This window comes from Equus caballus, chromosome 4 (assembly GCF_041296265.1).
Source record: "Equus caballus isolate H_3958 breed thoroughbred chromosome 4, TB-T2T, whole genome shotgun sequence".
Lineage (NCBI taxonomy): Eukaryota > Metazoa > Chordata > Mammalia > Perissodactyla > Equidae > Equus > Equus caballus.
The window spans coordinates 92322939-92350227 of record NC_091687.1 but is presented as its reverse complement, the minus strand read 5'-3'; the positions used below and the strand labels follow the sequence as shown (position 1 = coordinate 92350227).

General features: G+C 38.3%; 1 protein-coding gene across 3 annotated transcripts in view; it reads right to left on the bottom strand.

Annotated features, from left to right (window-relative positions):
• The window catches only part of EXOC4 (exocyst complex component 4), a 738285-nt gene that overhangs the window by 117556 nt on the left and 593440 nt on the right, over positions 1-27289 (bottom strand). For all 3 annotated transcript variants that reach the window (XR_011438236.1, XM_023640178.2, XM_005609413.4), the window contains one exon: positions 20486-20641. Coding sequence is in view for 2 of the 3 variants with exons in the window: in XM_023640178.2 (XP_023495946.2) it covers positions 20486-20641 (156 nt within the window). In the remaining variant the exon portion in view is untranslated. The remainder of the gene's footprint in view (positions 1-20485; positions 20642-27289) is intronic.

The window sequence follows — 27289 nt, the reverse complement described above, 5'->3', positions numbered from 1 at the left end:
TCCCTGCCCCCTTCCCCAAATCTTCCACCATTGCTTCCTCTTGCTGAATCTGCTGTGAGATAACTGCCCCAAGAGCCTAGGAAACTGCCTGAAGGGCAGTTCTCCTGTGACCCAGAACAGAGCAGGGGAAGGGCAAGGACTGGCTCAAACAGTGAACCAGACTCACACATTCTTGCATCTTGGAGCGGGCAGTGCTGTACCCACATTGGAACAAGCCACTCTAAGTACGGAATTGCTTTCCTGGTCTGGTCTGAAATGTTCCTACTAGCACCACTGTCAGGAGATTTACTCAAAGTCTTATTCACAATCATGATCTCCTATTCAACAATATTTCTGGCCAAGAAACTATTTTACAGCAAAAGGAGTAAGGCAGAGCCCATGCTCCTGGAATTCCCCTCTCTAGCTGGATACCCAATCCCCCAGGAGAAGCCGGCCTGACAGAAGGGTGAGATGGCCTATGCAGGATTCAGCTATGGTCCAGTTGGGAGACAACACTTATAAGGCTGGAGTGCTGGATCCAGTACTGTTACCCAGAGACCAACATATAGGGCTTTTAATTTTTTTTCCAGTAACAAGAAAATATGGGTCCTGGAACCAAGGACTAACAATAGGAATGCCCCCTCCCCTCATTATTAAGATCACTCATAGAGGTTCTGCTCTTGCCCCAGCAACTTTGGGCTAAGCTGGTCTAGAGGTACTCAAGCAAGAATGCTTCCACCAGAAGATACAACAATGACCATATTAAATTGGTAGGAGAGATTGACATCTGGCTATTTGGGGCTTATAATACTGAACCAACAGGCAGAGAAAGGGGTTACTTTGACACCTGGGATGACTGACTTCAATTGCCAAGGGGGAAGTGTGTTGGTTCTATGCAATAAGGGCAGGCAGCACTACGCTGGATTCACTGGGACCCCTCTTAGTATTTCCACTGACATGGTAAAAATAATGGAAAAGCACAGCAGGCTAACAAAGGCGGAACTGCTAAGAATCAGCTCTTTCAGGAACAAAGGCTTAGTTCAACACAAGCAGGTAGAGAACTCTGACCAGCTGAGGTGCTGGCAGAGGGCAAGGGCAACATGGGTGGGTGGAAGAAGCAGCAAGTGATAAATACCACCTACTGCCTCGTGACCAGTTCCAGAAATAGCGACGGCAGCAGCCTTGCATTTTTATGCATATATTAATCAATGGTTTCTTTTTCTTTTCCACTTCCCCTAATATATTTTTATTGTAGTAAAATATATACAACATAAAATTGACCATTTAAACCATTTTTAAGTATACAGTTCAATGGCCTTAAGTACACTCATGATGCTATGCAACCAACATCACTATCTATTTCTAGAAGTTTTCCACCATCCCAAAGGGATACTTTGAATTCATTAAACAGTAACTTCCTAGTCCCTCCTCCACCTCGTCCCTGGTAACTGCTATTCTAGTTTGTGTCTATGAATTTGCCTATTCTAGATACCTCATATATGTGCAGTCATATATGTCCTCTGTGTCTGGCTTATTTTACTTAGCACAATATTTCCAAGATTTATCCATGTCGTAGTATGTATCAGAATTTGATTCCTTTTTATGGCTGAATAACATTTTATTGGATGTACATACACATATTGCTTATCCATCCATCCGTTGATGGACATTTGGGTTGTTTCTACCTTTTGACTATCCTCAATAATGCTTCCATGAATGCTGGTGTACAAGTATCTGAGTCTCTGCTTTCCACTCCTTTGGGTATATACAAAGCAGTGGAATTGCTGGATCATACGGTCATTTTATGTTTAACTTTTTGAGGAACTAGCAAACTGTTTTCCACAGTGGCTGTACCATTTTTCATTCTCACCATAATGCACAAGGGTTCCAATTTCTCCACATCCTTGCCTAAATTTGCTATTTTTTGTTTTTCAAATTTTTAATTAAAAAAAATCTTTTTTATAATAGCCATCCTAATGCGTGTGAGGTGGTACTTCCCTCACTATTTTATATGAGGAGCTGGTAGTGATTAACTTTCCAATTTAGTTCAGAGGTCACCAGATATGAAGAATCACAGCTGACTTGACATCAAGGACTGTGGAGATCCTAGACTTGAGATGAATACAGTGACTGATGAGACTGACTCTGCCTTGTTGGGGAGAAGGGGAGAATGCCTTCATATGATGAATAGTACCTTATCTTAAGCAGAAATACGAAGTTTTAAAATATCAGTATAAGAGAGAGAATGGAGAGTAACAAAAAGGGTGGACTCTAAAAGTCCTAGGCCTGTTTGCCCTGAGATCCAATCCGTATCTTTCCTTTGTTCTGCTCTGTATTGGGAGGAGGTGGGGGCTGACCCCTGCAGGCTGTTTTCCAGGCTCCCAGCTGGCTACTGATAATGGGAGGCTTTGGAGGGTCCCTGAAAGGCAAAGAGAAAGGAGAAGCCAGGGCATTTATCCCCCTCCCTCTTTGCTTTGGGTAATGTCTCCAGCAACAGATGGATCTCCTCCTTGGTCTGGCTCCTACCAGGCCCCAAATTACTTTCAGTGCCTTTGTGCTCCAATAAATGCCTCTTCCCTCTGGCATTCCAGCTATAGAGTGGCTCTTTGCTGTTGCAATCTATGGATTATCTTAATGTCTCCTGTTTGACACTCAGATCCTCATTCACCTTTATTACCAATTCCCTAAGTTAAATTCTCTTTGATGTAAATACCTGAAGTGGTTTCTGTTTTCCATATTAGACCTTGACTTATATACAAGACCTAATAATGATGTCTGACTACACCCAATGCTACTGGGAATTGAGTAAATTATTTGGTGTGGGGATTAATTAGTTTTGTTGTATAGGTAGAGAAAGTGAGACATGTTAAGGTAACCTGTAAAGTTCACTTAGCTATTATCTGTCAGAGCCCAAACTGATGAAGGTTGTAAGAAGGTCAGGTCACCTACCTAGATTTGTAATAATACCAACTGATTCTTATGAGATGTGACAGTGACGCTTCCATTTATCACTTCTGCTTTTCACAACTGTTCAATTTTCAACCCTTTCAAAATCTGTTTAATTTGTCTGTGTCAAAAATAATGGGGGTAGTACCGTACCGCTCTGATGGGCTCTTCAGTCAGGTTTCCAAAAACTTTTTCTAAAATGATCTTGGCTAAACCCTCATAAATAAGTAATAAGATAGTCCAGTTATCTTGATTACAGTATTATTTTTTTCCTCCTAGGAACTGCTAAAACTCATCACTAAGTCTATCCCTCAATGGTTTTCATGCATGTACATTTCATCACACACTATCATATGAGTAGCTATTTTTCATATTTAATAAGTAATTGTTCCTCTTTAGAAATTTGTCTCCCCCTTCAATAATCACAATCAAGAATTTTTCATTTGCTTTCTTTGCCTACGGTTCTTCCACCATTTAAAAACTTGCAATGCTCCTGACTGGCTAGATGAGGCTGAGTGGTCCACAATTCTGTGCAGAGGCAGAATGGGGAAAGAGCTGGGGAGGGGCCTCAGGGTGTTCTTTGCAAGGTGAATATATGAAATATCAGCAACTTCTCTTCTCCTAGTTTCTGCTTGGGACTTAGAACAATATTCATCTTTTTCTTTTTTTTCCTGGTTGCAGGAAAATTGTGGTTTCTGGGTTTCTACTAACTCAGAGATGACAGCCAGAGAAATTAATCATGACTGTCATCAAGGTGGGGGGAGGGTTTGACCACCGGCTCTTCCCCTTGCTCCTTTAAATTGGCTTGCTCAGAGACAGGCACAAAACACTAGACTCACGGATTTATGGTGTTCTGAGACTGAGAGAGATCTTGGAGGTTAGTCTAAACCAGTGGTTCTCATCCTGGCTATACATTAAAAGCTTAATCAGGGAAGCATAAACAAAACATCCCATGCCAAACTCCACCTGCAGAAACTCTGATTTAATGGTCATGGGTGGGGCTCAAGCATGGGCATTTTTTAAAATAACAGCTTTATTGGGATATAGTTCACATACCATAAAATTCACCCATTTAATATAGGCAGTTCAGCGGTTTTTAGTATAGTCACAGAGTTATGCAATCATACCACAATTAATTTAGAACATTTTTATCCCTCAAAAAGAAACCCTGTATCCATTAGACTTCACACTTACCCCAACCGCCACCACTACTCTATTTTCTGTCTCTATGGATTTCCCTATTTTGGACATTCATCTATGACTCCTGTTCATATAAATGGAATCATCACTATGCTGTCTTTTGTGAATGGCTTCTTTTACTTAACGTTTCCAAGGTTCATCCATGTTCAAGCACGTAGCAGCACTTCATTTCTTTTATTACCAAATAATATTCCATTGTATGGATATACCACATCTTGTTTATTTATTCACCAGTTGATGGACATTTGGGTTGTTCTCATTTTTTGGCTATTACGAATATTGCTGGTATGAACATTTGTGTATTTTTGTGTGGATGTATGTTTTCATTTCTCTTGGGTATATATACCTAGGAGTGGAATTGCTGGTCATATGGTAACTCTATCTTTAACCTTTTGAGGAAATGCCAGACTATTTTCCAAGACAACTGCACCATTTTACATTTCCACCAGTAGCAATATGAAGATTTAGATTTTTCCACATCCTTGCCAACACTTGTGATTACTGTCTTTTTAAAAATTATAGTCATTCTAGTGGATGTGAACTAATATATTTTATTGTGGTTTTGATTTGTATTTCCTTGATGACTAATGATATTGAACATCTTTTCACGTGTTTATTGACCATTTGTATATCCTCTTTAAAGAAATGTCAATTCTGAACCTTTGTTCATTTTGTAATTGGGTTATTTATCTTTTTATTACTGAGTCATCTATTCTTTAGCAGATATTTACCAGGAATCCACCATTACCAAGGCCCTGTCTTAGTTTCTACGGTGGGGTCAAAGCCCACTAAAATGACTTCATGATGTGCTAATATGCCATGACCCAGAGTTCGAAAAATACTGTGTTAAAAAGTCTGCCTGGCCCTGTGAATGTATTCCTTGACTGAGTCTCCCAAATGTAGCCGCCCCTGACACAGGAAGGGTTAATAATCACTGGAAAAAGCTTGCCAACAAACTGTGACCCGGAGGTGAGAAGGCCGGTTAGCCAATGACGGGTAAGACCCCCTGGGGGGCAACCTAAGCCAGGCGGCGGCCGCCCGGGGGCACAGATGGAGAAACGATATCGATATCGGGAGCAAGAGGGACCGTTGCCTAAGAGACCTTGCCTGCTCTGAGATAAAAATATAGGAGCACAGCAACAACATGATAATATCAAAACAGAGGCCAAGAGAGGGCTCCTTGAGAAATCACTAGGAATTCTTGGCATTCGCTAATTACTTCATCCAGAACACCTGTGTATGTTTAACAGATGTAAGCTATGTATATATTGAAACGCTGGTTATAATAAACTCAGAGTGGCCATCAGCCCTCTCCGCATCTATCCTGATGTGTACATTGGATTGCGACACCGACACCAAAGATGGCAAACTTGTATCAGACATTTTATAGAGAGCTGAAGCACACAGAGGACTATGTGCTCATTTGTACACTGTAGCAAAGGCGAGAACAGAGCCTGTTTCTGCTCTTAGTTTACTAATCAGGGCGACGATCCATGCCGCCTCTCACAAGTTGCAGTAGCTTTAGCATTTGCCTTTGCCCAGGGATTCAAACAGGCCCTCCAAGACATAGAAAAATTGCTTCTTATCATGGAATTGAACTTTCTTGAACACTCAACTCTCAAGTAGAGCAAAGGAGGGGAGACATATACAGATCTGTCATATCTCAGAGTGGAGCCCCTTAATAGCAACCAGCACCTTCCTCCTTTTTAAGACCAGAATGCTTGACTGATGGGCAACTGCCAACAATAAAGTAAATCAGAAGCCTTATGGGAAAACAGTGTTCCAGCTCCTTGATATGTTTATAATCCACAAATGATGTAAGAGTTTCTGTGGGGCAGAGAGAAGGAGGACACAAAACTCTTAAATTCAACATGAGTGCACTCTGAAAGGAGAAGAGAAGGATGAGTGAATGAGCAAACATGAGGAATGGCTGGTGAGAGGGGATGACTGAGGGGACGTTACCTCCATTAAGGATGGACCTGTTACTTCCGCTAGGTCACAAGTCATCCCTGTGCAGTGGGTCACCTTGGTCCACGGCCTGGGTTTAACAGTGATGAGGAGCCTTTCCACAAGTGGCCTGATGCTCTGACCATTTAATTAGTTGCCTGCTCAGTCTTTGTTTTAAATTAATTTTTTAAATGGAGGGAAGATGGGGATAGTTCTGCTTTAAGTCTGTTCTTGAGTTACAGGATATGTCACATATGCTTGGCTCAGAACAACATGCTGAGAGAGCTTTTATTAAGAGAAAGGAACCATGAGAGATGTGAGAGCACTCTTCTCTAAAAGGAAAAAAACTCACAATTCCCATCTCTTCCAGTGATCCCATTATTTTAGTCATGCTCCTAAGTCATGCTCTAGCAGGTGAGATGTTAGTAAAGGTAACAACAAATTGTTAAGTACACAGAACAGAGAAAACGGAATTGCTTAATGCAATCACATTTTAGAAATGCTAGAATCCCTTGCTGTTTCTGAGGCTCCCTGGAGAATGAAAGCAGCTACTTGCCCAGAACTCTCCCATCCAGGCCCTTAATCTGAACATGTAACAAAAGGAAAACATTTAGGTAGGCTAATGAAAGTATTTGTAATCAATCATGATCATCTTCAAACATTTAAATCATTTTGATGTGACAGCACAAAGATTGACTCACCCCCAAGTGTTCACATTATTATTAGAGAGATAAGGAATAAAGTCTCCAATGCAAATACTTTCCGTTCATTTACCCACCATTCTTCCTTTTCCCCATAAAGCTTTCCTTCCAATTATGCCTAAAGCAATGACTAATAGAAAGCCATCAATGAGATGAAGAGAGAAAGAGAAAGGGGGGGTAGGAGGAAGAAGGGGAGGGAGAGAAAGAGGGAGGTGGAGGAAAAGTTCTTTTTTTACAGAAGAATGTCAGCTAATAAATGTTTCAGACAAAGTTCATCAATGGATGCCAAAACCAATAGTTAAAAGGTTGTTAGAGAACAGGAAATTCACATAGTCTCAAGGTATCATCCCACAGATTACTACTAATCACAAAAGAAAATAAATGCACCTTTACAATGGGAAGATCTGGCAGTCACTACCTTAACTAAATGGTCAAGCTTGCCATTGCTAAGCACAGCTAGACTTTATGTGAAACGACATAGTGGGAGGCACAAAATATCACCTATGTGGTGTTCTTGACAGAATGTTCAATCTGGATGTAATCACAAAGAAACTGTTAGATAAATTCACACCTCTATTTGATAACTCGGCTAGACTCTTTATCAAAGAATTTCATGTTACGAAAAATAGAGGGAGTTGATGAGACTGTTGCAGATTAGTGGAAATTAAAGAAACATAACATAATGTGTGAACCATGATTGGATCCTGGATTTTAAAAAATCTAGACAACATTCTTGGTTTTTTTTTGGTAATTGGGGAAATAAGACTACGGGCTGTATGCTGGATAAACTTTGAATAAAGGCTGATTTTGTCAGGTGTGGTATGGTTGGCAAAATAACAGCCCTTCAAAGATGTCTATATCATAATCTTGGGAACCTGTGAATATGTTACTTTACAGGGCAAAGGGGAATTTGCAGGTGTGATTAAGGATAAAGACCTTGAGATAGGGAAATTATCCTGGATTATCTGGGTGGACCAAATCTAATCACAAAAGTCCTTAAAAGTGGAGAAGCTTTCCTAGCTGTGGTCAGGGAGAGATACGATGATTGAAGAAGGGCCAGAGAGATGCTATGTTGCTGGCTTTGAAGATGGAGGAGGAGACCACAGACCAAGGAGTGAGGTTGGCCTCTCCCCAAGGAGTGAGATGCTGGAAACACAAGGAAACGCATTCTCCCTTAGAACCTCCTGAAAGGAACGCAGCCCTGCAGACACCTTGATTTTAGTCCAATGAGACCTGTGTTGAACTTCTTACCTACAGATCTGAAAGAAAATGAATCTGTGTTGTTTTAAGCTACTAAATTTGTGGTCTTGTTATGGCAGTGACATAAAACTACTAATACATATGGTAATGACATGGGTGTGTAGGAGAACGCCCTTGTTCTTGGGAGACGCATGCTCAAGTGTTTAAGAGTAAAGGGTCACGATGTCCTTAGCCTGCTTTTGGATGGTTTGGTAAGAGGGAAGTGTATGTATATATTTGAAGAGAGAACAGAGTGGGTATGGCAGAATGTTAACAGTCAGTAGCTCTAAGTCAGGGTATATACGCATTCACTAGACTATTATTTCAATTCTTCTATAGGTTTAAAAATTTCCAAATTTAAAAACAGTTTAAGTTCAGGGAAAAAATAAGAAGCTAGAAATAGACAATTGTTGCACTTTTCAAAATCAGTATCTCTCTCCTGCCCCTCCCCAAAATAGATCCTAGGAATCACTTAGACAGATCCCTTGACAATGATCTTTAAGTTTCTTCCCAATGTGCTGAGTTTCCAGAAATGAAGGTTTTGTACAAGGTATGACATAACATGTATGATGACAATTTAATGCATCAATTAAAAACTTGAACAACATTACGAAAGCAATCAGAACTCTTGCAAATTGTTTCAGCCATTCTCATTTCAGATCTGGAGAGAGAAAATTTAGAATGACAGTGAGTTATGTTTTGACATGTTGAATCCACACAGGCATAAATGCACAATTTCTTCTGTCAGTCCATCTTTCCATCCCTGTATAAGAATTCTGGAGTAGTTACGTGTTGTGTTCTTATGGGTAAGCACGGAGAAACTATTATGCCCAAGTAAGTCTATTCTAGGAAAAAAAGGATAGTGCCATCAAGGCAATAGATGGCAGGGCAAAGGTTGAGAGTGAACTGCAGCCAACATTCCGCTGAAGGCAGTTTCACCTCCATGCAGGTTCCCTGCCTAAAAGAAAGACACAAAAGCATCACTCTTTTTATACAAAGCCTCTAGAGGCTGTGCTGGTAGCAAAACACCAGGGTTCAAAGAGTGAGTCTCCAATTAAAGGCCAAGATTTTAATCACAGGTCAATGTAAGTGACTGTGAAATAAGTCCAGATACATTATTATGGGAGATTCATTATGTAAAAAAAAACAAAAAACCCTGCTCCTGTTTGACTCAGAACTGCATAAGTCATACGACAAGAAATTCTTTAAACTTTCTCTATAATTATAGTTTTAATTTAAGCTGCCATTTCTCTTCTCTGGCAGCATAACTTTTGTCCTTTTGCCCGTATTACTAACAATATATTCTATACATTAAACAGTTAGCTTTTAAAATTTCTGACTAATTTCTGATCACTAATGTAAAATTACAGCTCAGATTGCAGGTAAACAGTTAAGTATTTGCAACCTGCTATGGACTGAAATGTACCCCCACCCCTCTTCATATGTTGAGGCCTGAAACTTCAAAGTGATGGTAGTTAGAGAGAGGATCTTTGGGAGGTACTTAGGTCATGAAGGTGGAGCCCTCGCAATGGGATTAAGCACCTTTATAAGAAGAGACGAGAGAGATCTCTCTCCTTCTCTCTCTGACATGTGAGGACACAGCAAGAAAATGGGCCTCTGCAAGCCAGGAAAAAGAAATATCCATATAGGTAAACATACTAGAAATAGAACTAAATATACTAAAACTATTAGCTAAAAAATGGTAAAATTATATTCAAAATTCTACAAAATGAATAGAATACAGTAAGTATACTCATTATACAAAGGGCTCCAACCTACTCTAAGGTGTAAACACACAACATAGAAACACAATTTTACTGGACATTAAAGATGAACTAATATTCTACTAATATTCCAGTCAAAACACACACACACACACACACACACACACACACACACACACAGAAACCAGCCTCTAAGTTCTAGAATCAAAGGCTGTCATTTACAGATGAAGGATGGAGGTGCAGAGGGGTGAGGGGCATGGCTAAAGACACATACAGAATTAGGGCAGAAAAAGGCAAAAACCCAAGACTGAACCTCAGGGTTTTCTCCACGTTTTGTACCCTCTTTTTTGGTACCAGGTAGATGAGTACACTGACGTATCGGTGGGTAAAGACAGTGAATAATTCCATGAAAACCGATACTAGGTAATGACAGGCAAAGAGCTAATTGTGAAACAGCACATTATTTTCAGGCGGATGGCACTTGCTCAGCGTTCTGATACAGACTCAACTTGGAATAAAGTTGCACCAAAATGCTCGGTTAGCTTGGAACATGAATGCCTCTTTCTTCAGCCAAGCCACTCAAATAAGCCTGGCTACTAAGTTTTCTTTGTAGGATGTTGCCAAGCAACACTGGATATAGACAATAACGTACAAGTTTTTTCTGTAGGTGCTGGACCTTCCAGAGGTATGTAGTTTTTCTGCCAGGAGCCACTATAAGTTATGCATTCATACAAATAGCACTAGTTTTCCATAAAGAACATTTCTTAAGCTTTAAGACAGATTATCAATATATAGGATTAAAATAACCAATAATTACTTATTATAAGTTGAACACATACTTTCGTTTTTCAGCTGCTGAAAGTCAAAATGTATGTAGCATTGAACTTCCTTGTCTGTGTATTCCAGCTTATTGATCATTCTGGTCATTTTTCAAATTGGCAGACAATTTCCTTTCGAAGAATCTAAATCTATTCAGAGGCCAGACACTAAACAATGATCTCAAACAAAGGCAGCGATTCCAAAACTAAGCACCATGTGCCATGTCTTCAAGGTAGCTCTTTTGGAACACAGAGGGGGAAGGGACCGAGGAACGGGTAGGGGCACGGAGGTCTTAGGAGGAAGATAAAGAAAGAGATGGGAACCTCTGGGGCAAAGTAAAATACTGTAGAGAAGAGTACATGCTTTGCATAAATTTGGCAGAAAAGTGAACATGGCCTAGGATCAAGAATTTTTTCAGAGATAAAAAAATGTTAGAATGACAACATATTTCTGGAGAATTATCGAACTGGGAGTGAACAGTAACAGGGCTTGAGGATGTGTGGAAATTATTTTTTAAGCAAACGAAAATTTAAAACCTAAGTAATAATTACTCATGGTTAAATAATTTGTAATGATGAGCAGTGATTCCCTGCCCCACCCCTCCCTGTGTTTAGCCTTGTGCTCCAGAAAGAAGCACCTATAACTTAAAAAAAAACACAACTATTTCTGTTTCTAATTCTTCCAGGATTATAGCCATCTCTCTACATAATCTGTGGAAACCGCTACCTGTTTATGTATTGATTGTAGACATTTTATTCTCACGTCCTGCTCGATGGATAGCTGGGGAATTAGCTTACAGATGTCCCCTCCTCCCACACCCAGTTATACCCATTTCTCCTGTAATTATAATGTAGTTATATCACTATTTTTAGTTTTTCTACTGGCCTCTTTTTTATATATTTACCCATATCTTTCCCTCTAGCATAGCACTCACCACACTATAAATTGCTTATTTGTCTGACTCCCCGCACACTGTGAGCTCCTAATCCAGGAGGGAAGCGGGGTAGGGTGCAGAAGTGGGGAGGGCCTGGGGGAGGAGATGTTGGAGGAGTTGATACCTGAGCTGTATCTTGAAAGCTGAACTGGGCAGGTACAAGAAGCAGGAGTGGGATGAGCAGAGGGCATTCCAGGAAGAGGAACGGGCATGGAAAAGGCACAGAGGTGGGAAAGCGCGTGCGGGATTGCGAATCTGAAGAAGTTCAACAGGGGAAGAAAGACAGGGTCAGAAGGCAAGCGGTCCTTCATCATCTGAGAGGGAATTTAAGCCTGCAGCAGAGACAGGCCGTCAGCAGAGACAGACTGGAGAGAGACGCCAGCAGGTGCGGGCCTTTCCAGCGGTGGTTTTGGACTCTCTCACTGCTTCCTGTGTCTTAGGAACACCTCTTCCTGCTCCTACCCTGGCTAGATAATGGATGTCTCATCTGCCACTACCATGGCACAGACCATCATTCTCAGCCTCCCTTTCTGAAAGGCTGAGGGGGACTAAATTAGAGGAATTAAATTTGTTTTCTTTTATTAAGATTCCAAATAAGAGAAAGACGAATGGTATTACAGGTACAGCTAAGTGAAAAAAATTAAATAATTCCATGATCTGAAATTAAATAAAAAAATAAAATGTAGAAAAGACGATATTAATGACTTTTTAATCATAGTAACAGATAACTATAATCCTCAAATAACTGTCTAAACAGACTAGCATTTGTGCAGTGTACAGAGGAGATTTAGAATTTTTTTTTCATTTACTGCCAATCTTATGCTAACAAGAGTCATATCATTTTGATATAATAACAAAGTGCCTAATTCAATCATCTTGAAAATTAATTGATATGTTTGTAGCTGAGTCTCCAGTTAATTACCTGTCTTTTTTGTTTAATTTTGAGATTTAAGTCTGCTTCTCATCTACTCTTGCCTGGCAGTGTCCTACATCCATCTATGACCTTCATCTTATTGAACTGAGGGGGGAAAAATTTCAGCAAAGCATTTTCAACTCTTGTACTTATTTAATATATTCATGTTTTCTGATTCATCTTTCCTTTTATAATTATATTTTTAAAGTCATATTAAGCATGCAGAGATAGTGAAATAAATGTCTACACTCTAATGAACAATTTCGTTCAAGCCAGCTAAAGTCTTTTTCCTGCATCAGATCTTTTATTTGCTCCTTCAAATTTATCTAAAGTTTCTCTAATAGCTATAGTTATCTGGAACCTTTTTTTGTGTGAGGAAGATTGGCCCCGAGCGAGCATCTGTTGCCAATCTTCTTCTTTTTGCTGGAGGAAGATTGTTGCTGAGCTAACATCTGTGCCAATCTTCCTCTATTTTACGTGGGATGTCGCTACAGCGTGGCTTGATGAGCGGTGCTAGGTCGGGGCCCAGGATCTGAACCTAGGAACGCCAGGCCACCAAAATGGAGTGTACAAACTTAACCACTATGTCACTGGGCCGGCCCCTCTGGAATCTTTTAACAGCTGTTGCTTATATTATTTTGAGAAACTTTTAAATTTCAAAGTACAATTTTTCTGAAAATTATTTCTGCTCTACTTTATTCATACTAAGTCCATATGTGCATACGTTCCTAGACCTACTAGATTTCCCTTTCTTTTAATTGTCTAATCTGTGCTGGATAAAGAATTGAAGAGGTGTAAGGACCCACCAAAGGCAAAAACAAAACAAAACAAAGCAGACTAGTTGATGGCAGTGTTGAGGACTAGGACTCAGGCTGGTGAGCTTCCAGAAGGAACATGTTACTATACATGTAACTTTTAGGGAGGCCACTGATGGCATTTTCTTCCAATTAAGGCGTTTGGCTCACCATTCTTTATATTTTATTCTTTTCATTTAAAGAGTGGCTGATCCTTCCTATTCTTAAATTCACTTTTATTCACTCCACATTGATTGAGGATCTATGATGTACTATTAGTGTTTCGTTGAAGGAAGTGCAAAAGTGTAACCCTGCTTTTGGCTTTACTTTTCTTTTTTTCATTAAATATATAACATAGAACTCATGCCAAATAAAATCTTAGGAATCACTTTGCTCTTTGAAAACAGTATTTTGCTGCTCTTTAATCACTTTGAGTTCATAGTTTCGGAGAACAACAAAAGAGAACAGCAATAAGCAGTCTTAATATCACTCATTTGATTCTCTAGACAAAATTAAAAAGTTATCTTCTAAATAACTCAATAATTAAAATAGCTAAATATGTTCTTTAATCTCTCTTCCCTACTCGGGACTGCATCATGCTTTATCTGAAACCTACATAACTTGTTTTATATCATTTTAATATTTTCATACCCTTTGTGTCTTCTTTCTCTTTACAATAATGATTACTCTTATTTTTCCTTTTCTTTGATTAGACAAACTCAGAGGAAAGACAAGATAGTCAGTTTTAAAGTACCTATATTCCCGGTTTCAATACATTGTCCATGTCCATATAGCTAGATATTCTGTTAACAACCTGTTATTGAAAGGGAAAGAACCTATAGAAACTTTATACATTAAATATAATACAATGAATATCAATAATAATGAGCAAAATCTAGAGTAAAAACACTTATATGATGAATGTTTGTGACATTAGCATAAAATGATTAGAATATCAGTCAAGATTATGGTGACCGATGAAAATGAAGGAATAACTCAAACGTCCCAAAATACAAATCCCGGATCCATTTTTAGGCTGGTTGATCATAGTGTGGTAGCTCTGGGAGCCAGACTACCTGTGGTCAAATTCTAGCTCTGTCACTTACTGGCTCTGTGAATGTGGGGAAGTTACGTAGTCTCTCTGCACCTGAGTTTCCTTGTCTGTTGAAAAATAGTACCTGAAAACTCATAACGTTGCTGTACAGCACCGGCACTGTCAACTCTGATTGTTGTGATTGTTGAAACATTGCACAGTCTTTCCAGAAACTTAATTCTTTATCATTCATTCTTCTGCCTTTTAGAATTGAAGACTAATTTGTAGGCTTTATATATTCTCTGACTTTTATCACCTGAAAACTCTGATCCTGCTCCCACCAATCACATTTATCCACTTAAAGGCTTTCAAACCTGGCTCTAGAGAAATGATTCTTACTATCTGAAATTCTGGGGCCTTGAGTGAAATGGGGGTAACATATCTTTTGGGACATTCTTTCTAAAACACATGGCTTTCTCAACTCCTGGACAACCCTTCCCCACCCCTTTTACTTCTCCCAACAGCTTACCCCTTCTGTTAATTACATCTCCAGAAAACAAGACTGCTTTTATCAGTTGATATTCAGTGATCTCAAAAAGATAAATATGTACACATATATGACAGGTGCAAAGACAATGGGCTAGCAAGCTTGCTTTCAGTTACTTTGGGAACAAAAGGATATTTGCTATTTTTCTTTTTTCTATTAAAGCGCTGGCTTGACCTATTTTTTTTTTCTATTCAGAGTTAAGCCTGGAAATAATACACTTTAGTTTTTAGTTAAAAAACAAGAATACAAAAGAGCCTCATTCAGTAATGAAGGGAACATAACCTTTATTCAATGCAAAGGGGACTGGATTCTATATTCATCCGTGTGCCAAATAGCCCTCGGAGCTTTAAAAACTAATTATAGGAGGAGAGTGTGACTTTTCCATCTTTTTGGCTTAGGCCATGCTCTGTGGTACTCTAACGTGCTATATCAAGGCTCTCTGTCAACTCTACCACATGGAATGTCAACGAAGAGTGTTTTTTCCTGCTTGCCTTGGCTTTCAATTTCTAACCAGGATAGAGAATGCGACAGATTAAGAGGAAAGAATCAATCACATATAAAACAAAACAGACCCCCAAATTATTTTTTTTCCGTTAAAGCAAATTTAATTTACTTTCAAATCATGTCTACATAAGAAATTAGATACTATAATTAAATTTATACAAAACTTGAGACAGGCAAAACTAAACTAGGGTGATAAAAGTCAGAATAGTGGTTACCTTGAAGATAGCCTTCTGAGTGCTAGAAAAGTTCTATATTTTGATCTGAGAAGCAGTTACATGGGTATAATTACATATAACATTTCACTGAGTTATATCCCTAAGATTATGCTTTACTTCATATATATTATAACTCAAAAAAATTTAAAAATCTATGTATAATTTCTTTTGACTTATGGAGGGTGATACAATTCAGGGAGCAAAATAAGAGTAAAGAAAGCCAGAACCTTAATTCCAACTCTTCTAAATCAGAAGGTATAATGAGGTGGTATACAGAGGTCATCTCTTCGCATCAGCATTCTCTTTTCTGTAATACAGCTAAAAACTCTTCCCTTTAACTTTAAGCTATTGAAGATAACTAATAAGACTGACTTAAAATCTCTTTGCAAGCATAAAATACAATTAAAGAGTTACATAATAAGCTGAGGCACATAAGAAAGAAGACTTACATTCATTTCAAGTAACCTGAAAAGTAGGGGGGAAAATAATGTATCCTCCAGAAGTTGCTTCTAACACAACTATTAAGGTTATAGACACGATTAGAGGAGTACACTTAAAGAGGAGTGGGAATATGCTTACCCAGACCTCTTAAAGATCTGGCAGCAGGAAAATATGATGGTAATACTGAGAGAGAGTAGAGTCTTGCAGACTGACCTATCCTAAGGTCAGTTTTATTATTAATAGTTGGGGCTTTAATCAATCGATGTCTCAATCATTCTTTACCTCTCTTGATAGAAAAATCATGAGGCTACCCTATGCTACTATTGCCATAACAACACGACCTAAATTAAGGGGAAATATAGAGAGCAGGGATAGGAAACAAAAATTTAGGAGTTTATAATTTGTTTCAGATGCTGGGGAAAAATATGTTCATCACAATAAAGGTTTTAAGATTTTATTTTTCCTTTTTCTCCCCAAAGCTCCCCGGTACATAGTTGTGTATTTTTAGTTGTGGGTCCTTCCAGGTGTGGCATGTGGGATGCTGCCTCAGCATGGCTTGACGAGCAGTGCCATGTCTGCGCCCAGGATTCGAACCGGTGAAACCCTGGGCCACCAAACTGGAGCACGTGAACTTAACCACTCAGCCATGGGGCTGGCCCCCAGCACAATAAAGGTTTTAGAGAAAAACATCTCTGTGACTTTGCTATAAGCCAGAATTTCTAAATAGGATAAAAAATGTTCTATCCATAAAAAAATAATAAATTGGACTTATTAAAATTTAAAAACTCTGTTTACTCAAAGACCCCATTAAGAGAGTAAAAAGGCAAGCTGTAGAGTGGGAGATGACACTATCTATCAATCAATTAATAAATCTCTAACAAAGGAGTTACAATCATATATATAAAGAATTCCTACAAGTCAGTAAGGAAAAGACAGACAACGTAATTAAAAATAGATTTGAACAAATATGTTATGCAAAAAATATTCAAATGGCCAATAAAAACATAAAAATACATTAAAAGGTGCTGAGCTTCATTAGTCATGAGAGAAATACTTATTACACCACAGTAAGATAACTCTACAATTGGCTTGTCAATAGACTGGGCATAACCAAGGAAAGAATCAGTGAGCTTGAAGAAATGTCAATATAAAGTTCTAAAGTTGAAATCCGAAGAGAAAAAAGAAGGAAAAGACAGAAGAGAACATCCAAAAACTGTGGCACAATTACAAAAGGTGTAACATAAGTGTAATGGGAATATCAGAAGGAGAAGGAAGAGAAGAAAGAACAGAAGAAATATTTGAAGCAATAATGACTGAGAATTTCCCAAAACCAATGACAGATATCAAACCACAGATGTGGGAAGCTCAGAGAACATCAAGCATGAAAAATACCAAAAAAAAATATGCCTGGGTACATAATGTTTAAACAGCACACAATCAAAAACAAAGGAAAAAATCTTGAAAGAAGTCAGAGGAAAAAATGACCTTATCTATAAAAGAACAAGGATTAGAATTACACTGGACTTCTCTTCAAAAACCATGGAAGCAAGAATAGGGGAGTGAAATGTTTAAAGTGTTAAAAGAAAAGAATCACCAACCCCGAATTCTGTACTCCGTGAAATTATTCTTCAAAGGTGAAGGAAAAATAAAGACTTTCTCCAACACACAAAAATTGAGGGAATTTGTCATCAGTAGACCTGCCTTACAAGAAATGTTAAAAGTTGTTTAGGGAAAAGGAAGATGATATGCGTCAGAAACTTGGAAAAACATTAAGAAAGGAAGAACATTAAAGAAGGAACTAATGAATGAAAATAAAACCTTTTATTTCTCTCATTCTTAATTGATCTAACAAGTAACACTTTGTTCAAAATAACAGCAACATTACATGCAGTGATTATAGCTTATGGATAGGTGAAATGAATGACAGCAATGCTATAAGGACAGGAGGGAGGAATTGAGAATACTTTGTTACAAGGTGCTTGCATTACCTGTGTTGTGGTATAGTGTTATTTGAAAGTAGACGTGGATTAATTATAAATGTATCTTGCAAACTCTAGGGCAACCATTAAGAAAAAGGGAAAAAAAGGAGTACAATTTATATGCTGAGAGAAGAGAAAAAGTGGAATCATATAAAATACTCAATTAAAAAAAGAAGGCAGAAAACCACAATCCATAAAAGAAAAAAAATAGGTAAGTTGGACTTTATTAAAATTTAAAATGTCTGCTCTACAAAGACCCTGTGAAGAGAATGAAAAGACAAGGTACAGACTGGGAGAAAAATCTTTGCAAAAAATGTATCAGATAAAGGACTGGTATCCAAAGTACACAAAGGACTCTTAAAACTCAACAATAAGAAAACACACAATCCAATTAAAAAAAGGGCAAAAGATCTGAACAGATATTTCACTAAAAATATAGATACAGATATTAAATAAGCATCAAATAAGCAAAGATGCTCATCATATGTCATTAGGGAAATACAAATTAAACCAATGAGATATCACTACATATCTGTGAGAACGTATCAAATCCAAAACACTGGCAACACCAAATGCTGTGAGGATGTGGAGCAACAGAAACTCTCCTTCACTGCTGGTGGGAATGCAAAATGGCAAAGCCACTTTGGAAGACAGTTTGGCAATTTCTTACAAAACTAAACATACTATTGCCATACGATCTAGCAATCGCATTCTTTGGTATTTGCTCAAATGACTTGAAAACTTACATCCACACAAAAACCTACACTTGAATGTCTATGGCAGCTTCATTTATAATTGCTAAAACTTGGAAGCAACCAAGATGTTCTTCAATAGGTGACAGGATTAATAAACTGTGGTACACCAACACAATGGAATATTATTCAGAGATTAAAAAAAAAAAGAGCTATCAAGGCACAAAAAGACATGGAGGAAACTTAAGTGCACATTGCTAAGCAAAACAAGCCAACCTGAGAAGGCTACATACTGTATGATTCCAACTATACGACATTCTGGAAAAGGGAAAACTATGGAGATAGTAAAGAAAATCAGTTGTTGCCAGGGATTCAGGGAGAGGAAGGCAGGGATGACTAGGAGGAGCACAGAGGATTTTTAGGGCAGTGAAACTATTATTCTGATGGATACTGTAATGGTGTATACACTCATTTAACATTTGTCAAAGCCCACAGAACGTACAGCACAAAAAGTGAACCATAATGTAAACTACAAACTTTAGTTAATAATAATGTACTATCATTAGCTCATCAATTTTAACAAATGTACCACACTAATGTAAGATGTTAAAAATAGAGGGAATTGGTGGGGTGGGTGAGGGGATATGTGAGAACTCTGTACTTTTCCTTCAGTATTTTATAAACTTAAATCTGCTCCTCTCCCCAAAAAAAGTCTATTATTTTTTTTAAAAAGTAAACTGTATATACAGTTTTCTTATATTAATGTAACCAGCTGACAAGTTTTTCTGAGACAATGAAGAAAACAAAAAGGAAGGCTTTAAGTTAAATTACAGGTGAATTTTTGAGTCGATTTTGAGAAAGTTTTAAACGGCACCGTGGCAAATTTTCATAATAAAATGTTGGTAAAAATGTGGCACTATAGTGTATGAATACAGTTAATTTCGTGAGCAGTAAAGACCTATTTGTCTACAGTCGTGACCTATATTCTGAGAAAGAGATGAGCCTACAGTTGTACGATGAATTACAAGTAAAATACTGGCCATTACTTCTTTTATTCTTCTTCTGGTCTTTGCGTCTTTAAAGTGCTTTTATTTTATTTTATTTTTACTATTTATTCATTCCCTTGGATAAGCAAAAGACAATAAGGATAAACCTAATTTTAACGTGACAAAGTATTACCTCCATTTTTTTCTACTTTATACAGCTCTAAAATGACAGAGGTGAAAATATTTCACTGTGGCAAACCAGCTGTGTGAAAATGAGTAGCCTCATCAAATTAGGGCACATTTTCACGGCTAAGTAAATCATTTAAATTGTACAAAGGTAAATGTTGAATGATAAAGTTGAAAGAGAGACCTTACTTTGTCAAAATAAGTAGAAAACAATCAGCGATTATTCCATGTGTATGAACAAACATGGGAGGCACATTTGTATTTCCAGAAAGTTCAGCTAAGAGTTCTATGAACTGAAGAACATGCTAAGAACAACTTTAACATACTCTGTATGGGCAGGAACTTTATCTTATTAATTGTCATATTTCTAAGGCACGGTCTATAATAAGGTCGATATAGCTTTGCTGAATAAATGAATGAATGAACTGTATTTTTTCCCTAAGAAGGGAGAAAAACCTACAAATTAAAAGATATTTTAACTCTATTTAGCTATGCTCCAAATTTGATCCACATTAATTCCTTCTAAAGTTTTGAGCATAAGGCATATTTGCATGGGAAATGAGGTGCAGCAGGATAAAACAGACTTTACGGAAGTCAGTTAATTGCTGCTTGATATTTAGAATTGGACAAAATTTCATGTAAGAGTTAGCCAAACAGATGTTTTTCCTCCCTATGTTTAGTATGACTTAGGAAATAGACCTCTTACCTTATGAAATCTTCTTCCTCTTCTCTCTTTGGCCTCAGCTGTTTGGGTTGAGCCATATTAATCCAGTTTGGTAGAGATTTCAAGAGCCTGCTGATATCATCATCTTTTGCCCAAGATGCACTGATGACAAGTTTTTCTTCTGACTGGACAATGCCCCTAAACACAACCAACAAAAAAGAGACAGTTCAGCACATTGCCTAGAATCCAGTTAGCATTTTCATCTACCTTTGCTGCAGAAAAAAAATAACACCCCCATCTTTCTTATTAACATAATCCATTATCTGAGTTGGAGGCAGTGACATCCATTAATAGGTTATATTACTGGGAAACACCATTGCTAGAGTTCATTCTTAGTTTCTCCATTGTTGAGTAATACTAATTAGTTAATACTTAATAATACTTAATTAGTTAATACTGTTAATACTAATTAGTCCCCCTTATCACAGTTAATCCCGTGGGATCAATAAAAGTGTATGGTAGGTTTTGAAGGGATCTTTCAAGAAAGATGTAGAATAAATAAAAAGTGGGTAACCATATGAAAGAACGCTATTAAAGGACAACATAAATGGCAGTTGAAAGGTGACAGAGGTGTTACAAAAGGCTGTTTTCTGACTTCTTGGTTTAAACTACCAATTAGTTCTAATTGAAGATATTTTTTGAACTATGGACACCCCTCTATTCAAAGCAATCCACCATCATACAGAAACCTTCTGTCCCTTAAGTCAGGCAGAAAAAGTCCCTGATTATGGCTCTCTCCAGTGGACTTTGACTAGTGACCTAGAGTGACAAGCTTCGAGTCCTTTAGTAGGGCCCCAGTGTTAGCTATTAACATTGTTCTTACCAGAATGTATCTGTAAATTCATCTTAAACGTTCAAATTCAATTTAATTAAAAAGCTTCTCTTTCTGTTCAACATTTCTCTCTCTATAATTTCAATGGTCTAAAAATCCTCATCAGCAATACTTGGTGATAGAAATGACATTTATTTATGAAGGGAGTGTTAATTAGCTGGCTACTCCTCTGAAGTTGACCAAGACTCCAGGAGGTTTTCCCCTCCATCACAGGCAGGGATTTATTTTGGTGTAAGGGTTATACTGGGGGACATTATGCACCTCTAAATATGCAAGATATGTATGGTGTGTATGCATGTCTGTGTGATAAAACCTCCTTTACCCAATAGACGATTTAATGTTAGTAGTCAAAAGAAGCTGAAGCCTAAAAACCCTAACTCATGAAAACCTGACTCAAGGTAAGATGGTTTCATGTTGTAGGGAGCAATACTGCCCTGGTTCTCCGAAAATAAGCTAGAATAAATAAGAGAACCATAGTTGATTTCTAGAACTCTTCTAACTCACTATAAGCAAAAGTTTTCTAACGGTATCTGTGGTCAGCAATACAAAAATCAGCCTATGAACCTTTCCTTGGATCTCTCAAATTACTCTCACTGGTATCTTCTATTCCATTTTTTTCTTTTTTCTTTTCTTGAATGTTTTCGGCAAGATTTATGGATTAATCCCATAATCTAACTTTTATACTTGAGGTGCTGGGTGCGATCTTACAGAACGGTACCATCTCAAATTCTGTGCCAGATGGACCCTCAATGTTCTTTGGCATTGTTTTTACCTGTCTCTGTTCAACTTCCCCTCCCGCTTCCTTCAGAGGCTACTTTTTAAACCTTCGCCCTTTTCTTTATCTCCTCATTGCATATCCCCCACATTCTTCCTATCTGACAGAGAAAGGAGGGGATCTAACCACATACCTTCAACCACTCCACCTTTGATCTCCCACAGGAATATATTCAAATCTATTTCACCCTCATATTCACTTCCAATAATCCCTCTACCTAGGCTCTGGGGATCCTTTCTCCCCACAGTTAGCCTTTCCTTTTCTATATGTCTAGTATCTCTCTGTATTCCCCAACCTATGTTACTTTTTTAAAAAAATGAATGAATGAATGAATGAATGAATGAACGAATCTCTTCCTTGAACCAGCACTTCTCTCTTGGAAAGCTCCTCTCCCTCCTTCACAGACACTCTCATCAAACGAGTGGCCTTCACTCAGTGACTTTACTTTCTCATTCACTTTTCAATTCATGAAATCTCTCTCTTGGATCTACTCTATAATTTAATTCATCTATTACTTATTGAAAATTGTTCAATTATTATATCTTTCATTTGGCTCTTTTATAAATCCACTGGCTTTCTGTCTCCAAAATGTCCTGTTCTTATATTACGGATTCCATTCCTTCACCTCTGAATATTTTTAAAGCAGCAGTTTTAAAGTTCCTTTTATGTGGCTCTATATTTTTTGGTAGTTCTTTGGATGTCAAATGTCCTGTTTGTTGCATTTTTCTTCTTTTCTCATGATGGTGAGTTTTTCCACGTGGTTTGCTATTTTGGTCTGCAAGCTCTCCCTCAGTGGGACTCGTCTTCTACAGGAATCCCACATTTGCCCCGAGTTTTGGAGATGTCACTTTTTGGTTTGCTTTTGTCTCTTCTGGATCTTTGGGTTTCACTAATTCCAAATAAGTTTTGAAGGTTTTTTTGGCTTAAAGCTTTCTCTCCCTACATGGGTAGTGCAAGCTGAGGTCTTCACTTTGCACATGTCACATGCGTGGAACTCTGATTTCTTTTAGGGTCCACTTTTTCTACTTCAAAATTGGGGACTCATTCTCAATCTCAGAGTTTTCCTGGTTCCATTCATGGAGGAAATAGCCCCTTACATAACTTCTGCAGAGATAAAGGTCCCTGTCATGCAGGTGTTAAAATGCTAGCCCCTATTTGAGTCTGGACCTCTGCTATGATCTGAATGTTCTTGTGCCCCCCAGTTCAGATGTTGGAATCCTAACACCAATGTGATAGCGGTAGGAGGTGGGGCCTTCGGGAAGTGATTAGGTCATGAGGGTGAAGCCCTCATGAATGAGATTAGTACCTGTATAAAAGAGAACCCACAGACTTCCCTAGTCCCTTCTGTCATGTAATGATACATTGAGAATCTGTGACCCAGAAGAGGGCCCTCATCTGGACCTTCTAGCACCGTGATCTTGGATTTCCAGCCTCCAGAATTGTGAGAAATAAATTTCTGTCGTTTATAAGCTACTCAGTGTGTGGTATTTTATTATAGCAGCTTGAATGGATTAAGACAACCACTGTACGTGGTCCTGATACCTTTGTGGGCAACTCAACTTCAACATTTGCTTGTTCCTATGGCTTTTAGTTTCTCTTTAACTTGCATCATTTGGGGGAATTTTCTTTCTTCCATTTGAATTTGGGTATCTATTTAAAATATTTTTTAAAAGTTATATATTTTTATTTGGACCTTCTATGTCTTAGGAGTAGGAAAAGGGCTTCCTAAATCTATCTACTTCACACTTTTGACTGGAATTTAAAATTCCATCTTAAGTCAATTGCAATCAGGGTTCTAGAACCATCATTCCTGAAACTGCTCTACCAACCCATGGGTATATTTTATTCTTCACACTCTTTGATTCTTTTAAAGCATCCGATACTTCTGGTTATTCCCTTCTTGACATATTGCTCCTTTGGTTTCCACAACATCATCTTCTCCTGGCTCTCCTCCTACTACCCTAACCTCTTTCTTAGCCAAACTGACAGCTGTCTTCCTCTGTCCATACTTTAAATCTTGGTGTTTTACAGCATTTGGCATTTCTCACTTGGGCAATATCGTCTTCTTGCCAGACTTGATCCACCTATATTCTGATGACTCCCAAATCAATATCTTCAGGGCTTCCCTCTTTTCTAAGTCTTGGGACCTGCATATCCAAAAGCTTACTGGAGAACTCTAATTGAAAGCCCTGCCAGTATTTCAAATGAAAATGAATCAGAAGGACCTCATTTGAGCCAGTCCTGATGGCCTCGTGGTTAAAGTTCATTATGCTCCACCTCAGCAGCCCAGGTTCGGTTCCCAGGCATGGAACCACACCACTCATCTGTCAGTAGCCACGCTGTGCAGTGGCTGTTCACATAGAAGAACCAGAAGAACTTCCAACTATACAGAAACTATGTACTGGGGCTTTGTGGGGGGAAAAAAGAAGAAAAAAAAAAAAGGACGATTTGCAACAAATGTTAGCTTAGGATGAAACTTCCCCTGCAAAGGCAAAAAAAGGGAACTCATTTATTATCTACCTCTCCCTCTCTCACTAAACCTCTAGCATTCCCTATTTTGGTCAACAGTCCAACCATCTATCCTGTCAGTCAAGAACTCAGGGTCATCCTAATCACCCATAGTCACCAGATCCCACCATTTCACCTCCTTAGTATCTTATAAACCTGTCAATTCCTGTCCAGGTGAACTGCCATTGACCTATATTTAGATCCTCATCATTTCTCACTTGGACTTGGCTATAACCTTGTAACTGGGCTTCTTGAGTGGAGTTTCAAGACCATCAGTCCAACTCGCCACACTAGTCAGAAGAGTCATTTTTCTAAACTATAAATCCAATCACGTTATTCTTCTTAGAACTCTTCACTGATTCCTAATCCCATAGGAGACCAAGATCATACAAGACCAAACTCAGAAAGGCATCTACCTTTTCAGCTTCATCTCCTGCTACCTCTTTCCTCCTCTGTCTCTGTTCACTACTCCCAGCCAAACCCTTGCTTGTGTTGGCTGAACACCCTATACATGAGTATTCTAGAGTTTTTGAATGGGATATACTGTTTCCTGCCACTGTGTATTACCTCTGCCTAGAAAGCCTTTTTCTCATCCTGCTTGTTTGCCTCTACTGATTAAGCATTACCTCGACTCCTCTCTTGGGATAGCTGAGTCCTCTCTTTTGTGCCTCATCACCCTTATACCAGGGATTTTCAACCTTGATTGCATATTGGGATCATCTGGGGAGCTTTTAAAAAAAAACTAGATGATCAGGCCACACACAAGACCAAGTAAGTCAGAACCTCTTGGGGTGGGACTCAGGCATCAGAATTTTCAAAAGTTTCCCAGGTGATCCCACTGTGTACTCAAGGGTGAGAACCACTGCCTTCAACATGCCTTTCCTATCACTGGTCCTACTACGCTTCTTTACATGTTGGGATCCCATACCAGATGATGAGTTTTCTGAAGGTAGAGTTGATTTCTCATTAGTTTTTGTGTCCCCAGGGTTTAGCACAATACCTGGTATTTGGAAAGTACATAAGAATTAAACTGGAGATAAAAATAAGCCCTCTTCAGTTTTAGGAGTCTAGATAACTTATTAAACCAAAACCATTTTAGCGGTTTTCTTTTATTTCTTCTCTGCACTACAGGATTTAGGTGAGCTATCAAGTCACTTGGTAATTTAAACAAATGATCACTCAGCCAGGCTCTCACCATACCTCTCTAAATTCAAACAACAGAATAGTGAACACAAGTGTGTCTCCCTCTGAAAAAAAAATCCAACATAAAAAAATCCTGACTCACAAAAAAAGAGAAAGAACCCAGGAGTGATTATTGACAAGCCTTCCTCTTCTACTCTACTTATTCCTAAGTGGCCTGTGATCGGGACATCTCAAACTCTTACCTTCTCTGTGAAGAATCTGTTGACTGTCAGACTACAATAATCTCTCCCTTTGGAAAGTAAACAAACAAAAACCCTCCCTTCATACTTATCATCTGTAACTTCACAATGGGTTGAGCAAACTATGGCCTGTGCGTCAAATCTGCCCCATCAGCTGACTTTGTATGTCCTGTAAGCTATGAACAGTGTTGACATTTTAAAACGGTTTTCTAAAAAAATCAAAAGAACAATATTTTGTGACACGTGGAAATGATATAAAATTTAAATTTCAGTGTCCATGTCTAGAAAGAACTTTGGGTGGTTCAATTCCTCTCAGACCCGTATTACATGTTAAATTTGGCTTCACAGAGTTAGAAGCCGAAGCCCAACTCAGTTTTACAGTATCTAAATCTTTGAGCCTATCTGCCTTAGGGTTTAGGAAACAGTTTGGGTCTGTAGGTGTGAAATAGTACTGTACATTTTGAGGATCTAGAATTTTTCATTTTAGTAGTAGCTGGAATAAAAAAATTAGCTTAATAGGATACTACGTTACAGGTACCCACATTATTTACTTACATGTTTTTTTACGACTGGCTTAATTCAATAGTTAAATATTATATTACTGCCTTCACTGATATTCATAGATCCTATCTTATTAAAAAACAGTAATCCAAATTAACTAAAATGCTACCTATATGCTGCCCTCAGGAATAAATCATTAATTCATATTAACCATATCAACCCCAAATGCAATTTCAAATATTCTCATTTGAAATATTGGCACTCACTAGCAACATATAATTACCCTAAAGAGAATTTTTCATTCAAATGGCAGTTTCCATCCTGACCAGTCGCATCTATTAGTTTATAATTTTGTGATAAACTGGATTGTGTAGTCTACAAGATTCGAGGACATATGCAAATAGCCTCAAAAAAAGCGAGCTAAATCTCCAACAATGATTCCACAAGAGGAGTAGCGTTAATCATGACTACCAGAACCATAATCTACTCATTAACTCACAGCTCAATGGGCCACAGACAGAGCCATCTGCGTATCTATTTGCACCTGTTCCCAGGAGGAAGAGGAAAATAGGTCTACCTCTTGGAACAGGTGATAAGGCTGCCATGCGAAGGGTCCACCCTCTGGACACAGCTGAGTGAATTTCATTCAGAAAACATCTGCTGGTGTCGACCGGCTCTGACGTGCATTGCTTCCTCTCCGGAACAGTTGGGAAGAGCAAGTGTGCCTGGTCCCTGGACACAGTCGGGGCGGTGAATCTTTCATTAGGTAAACAACTAGGGGCAGGTGG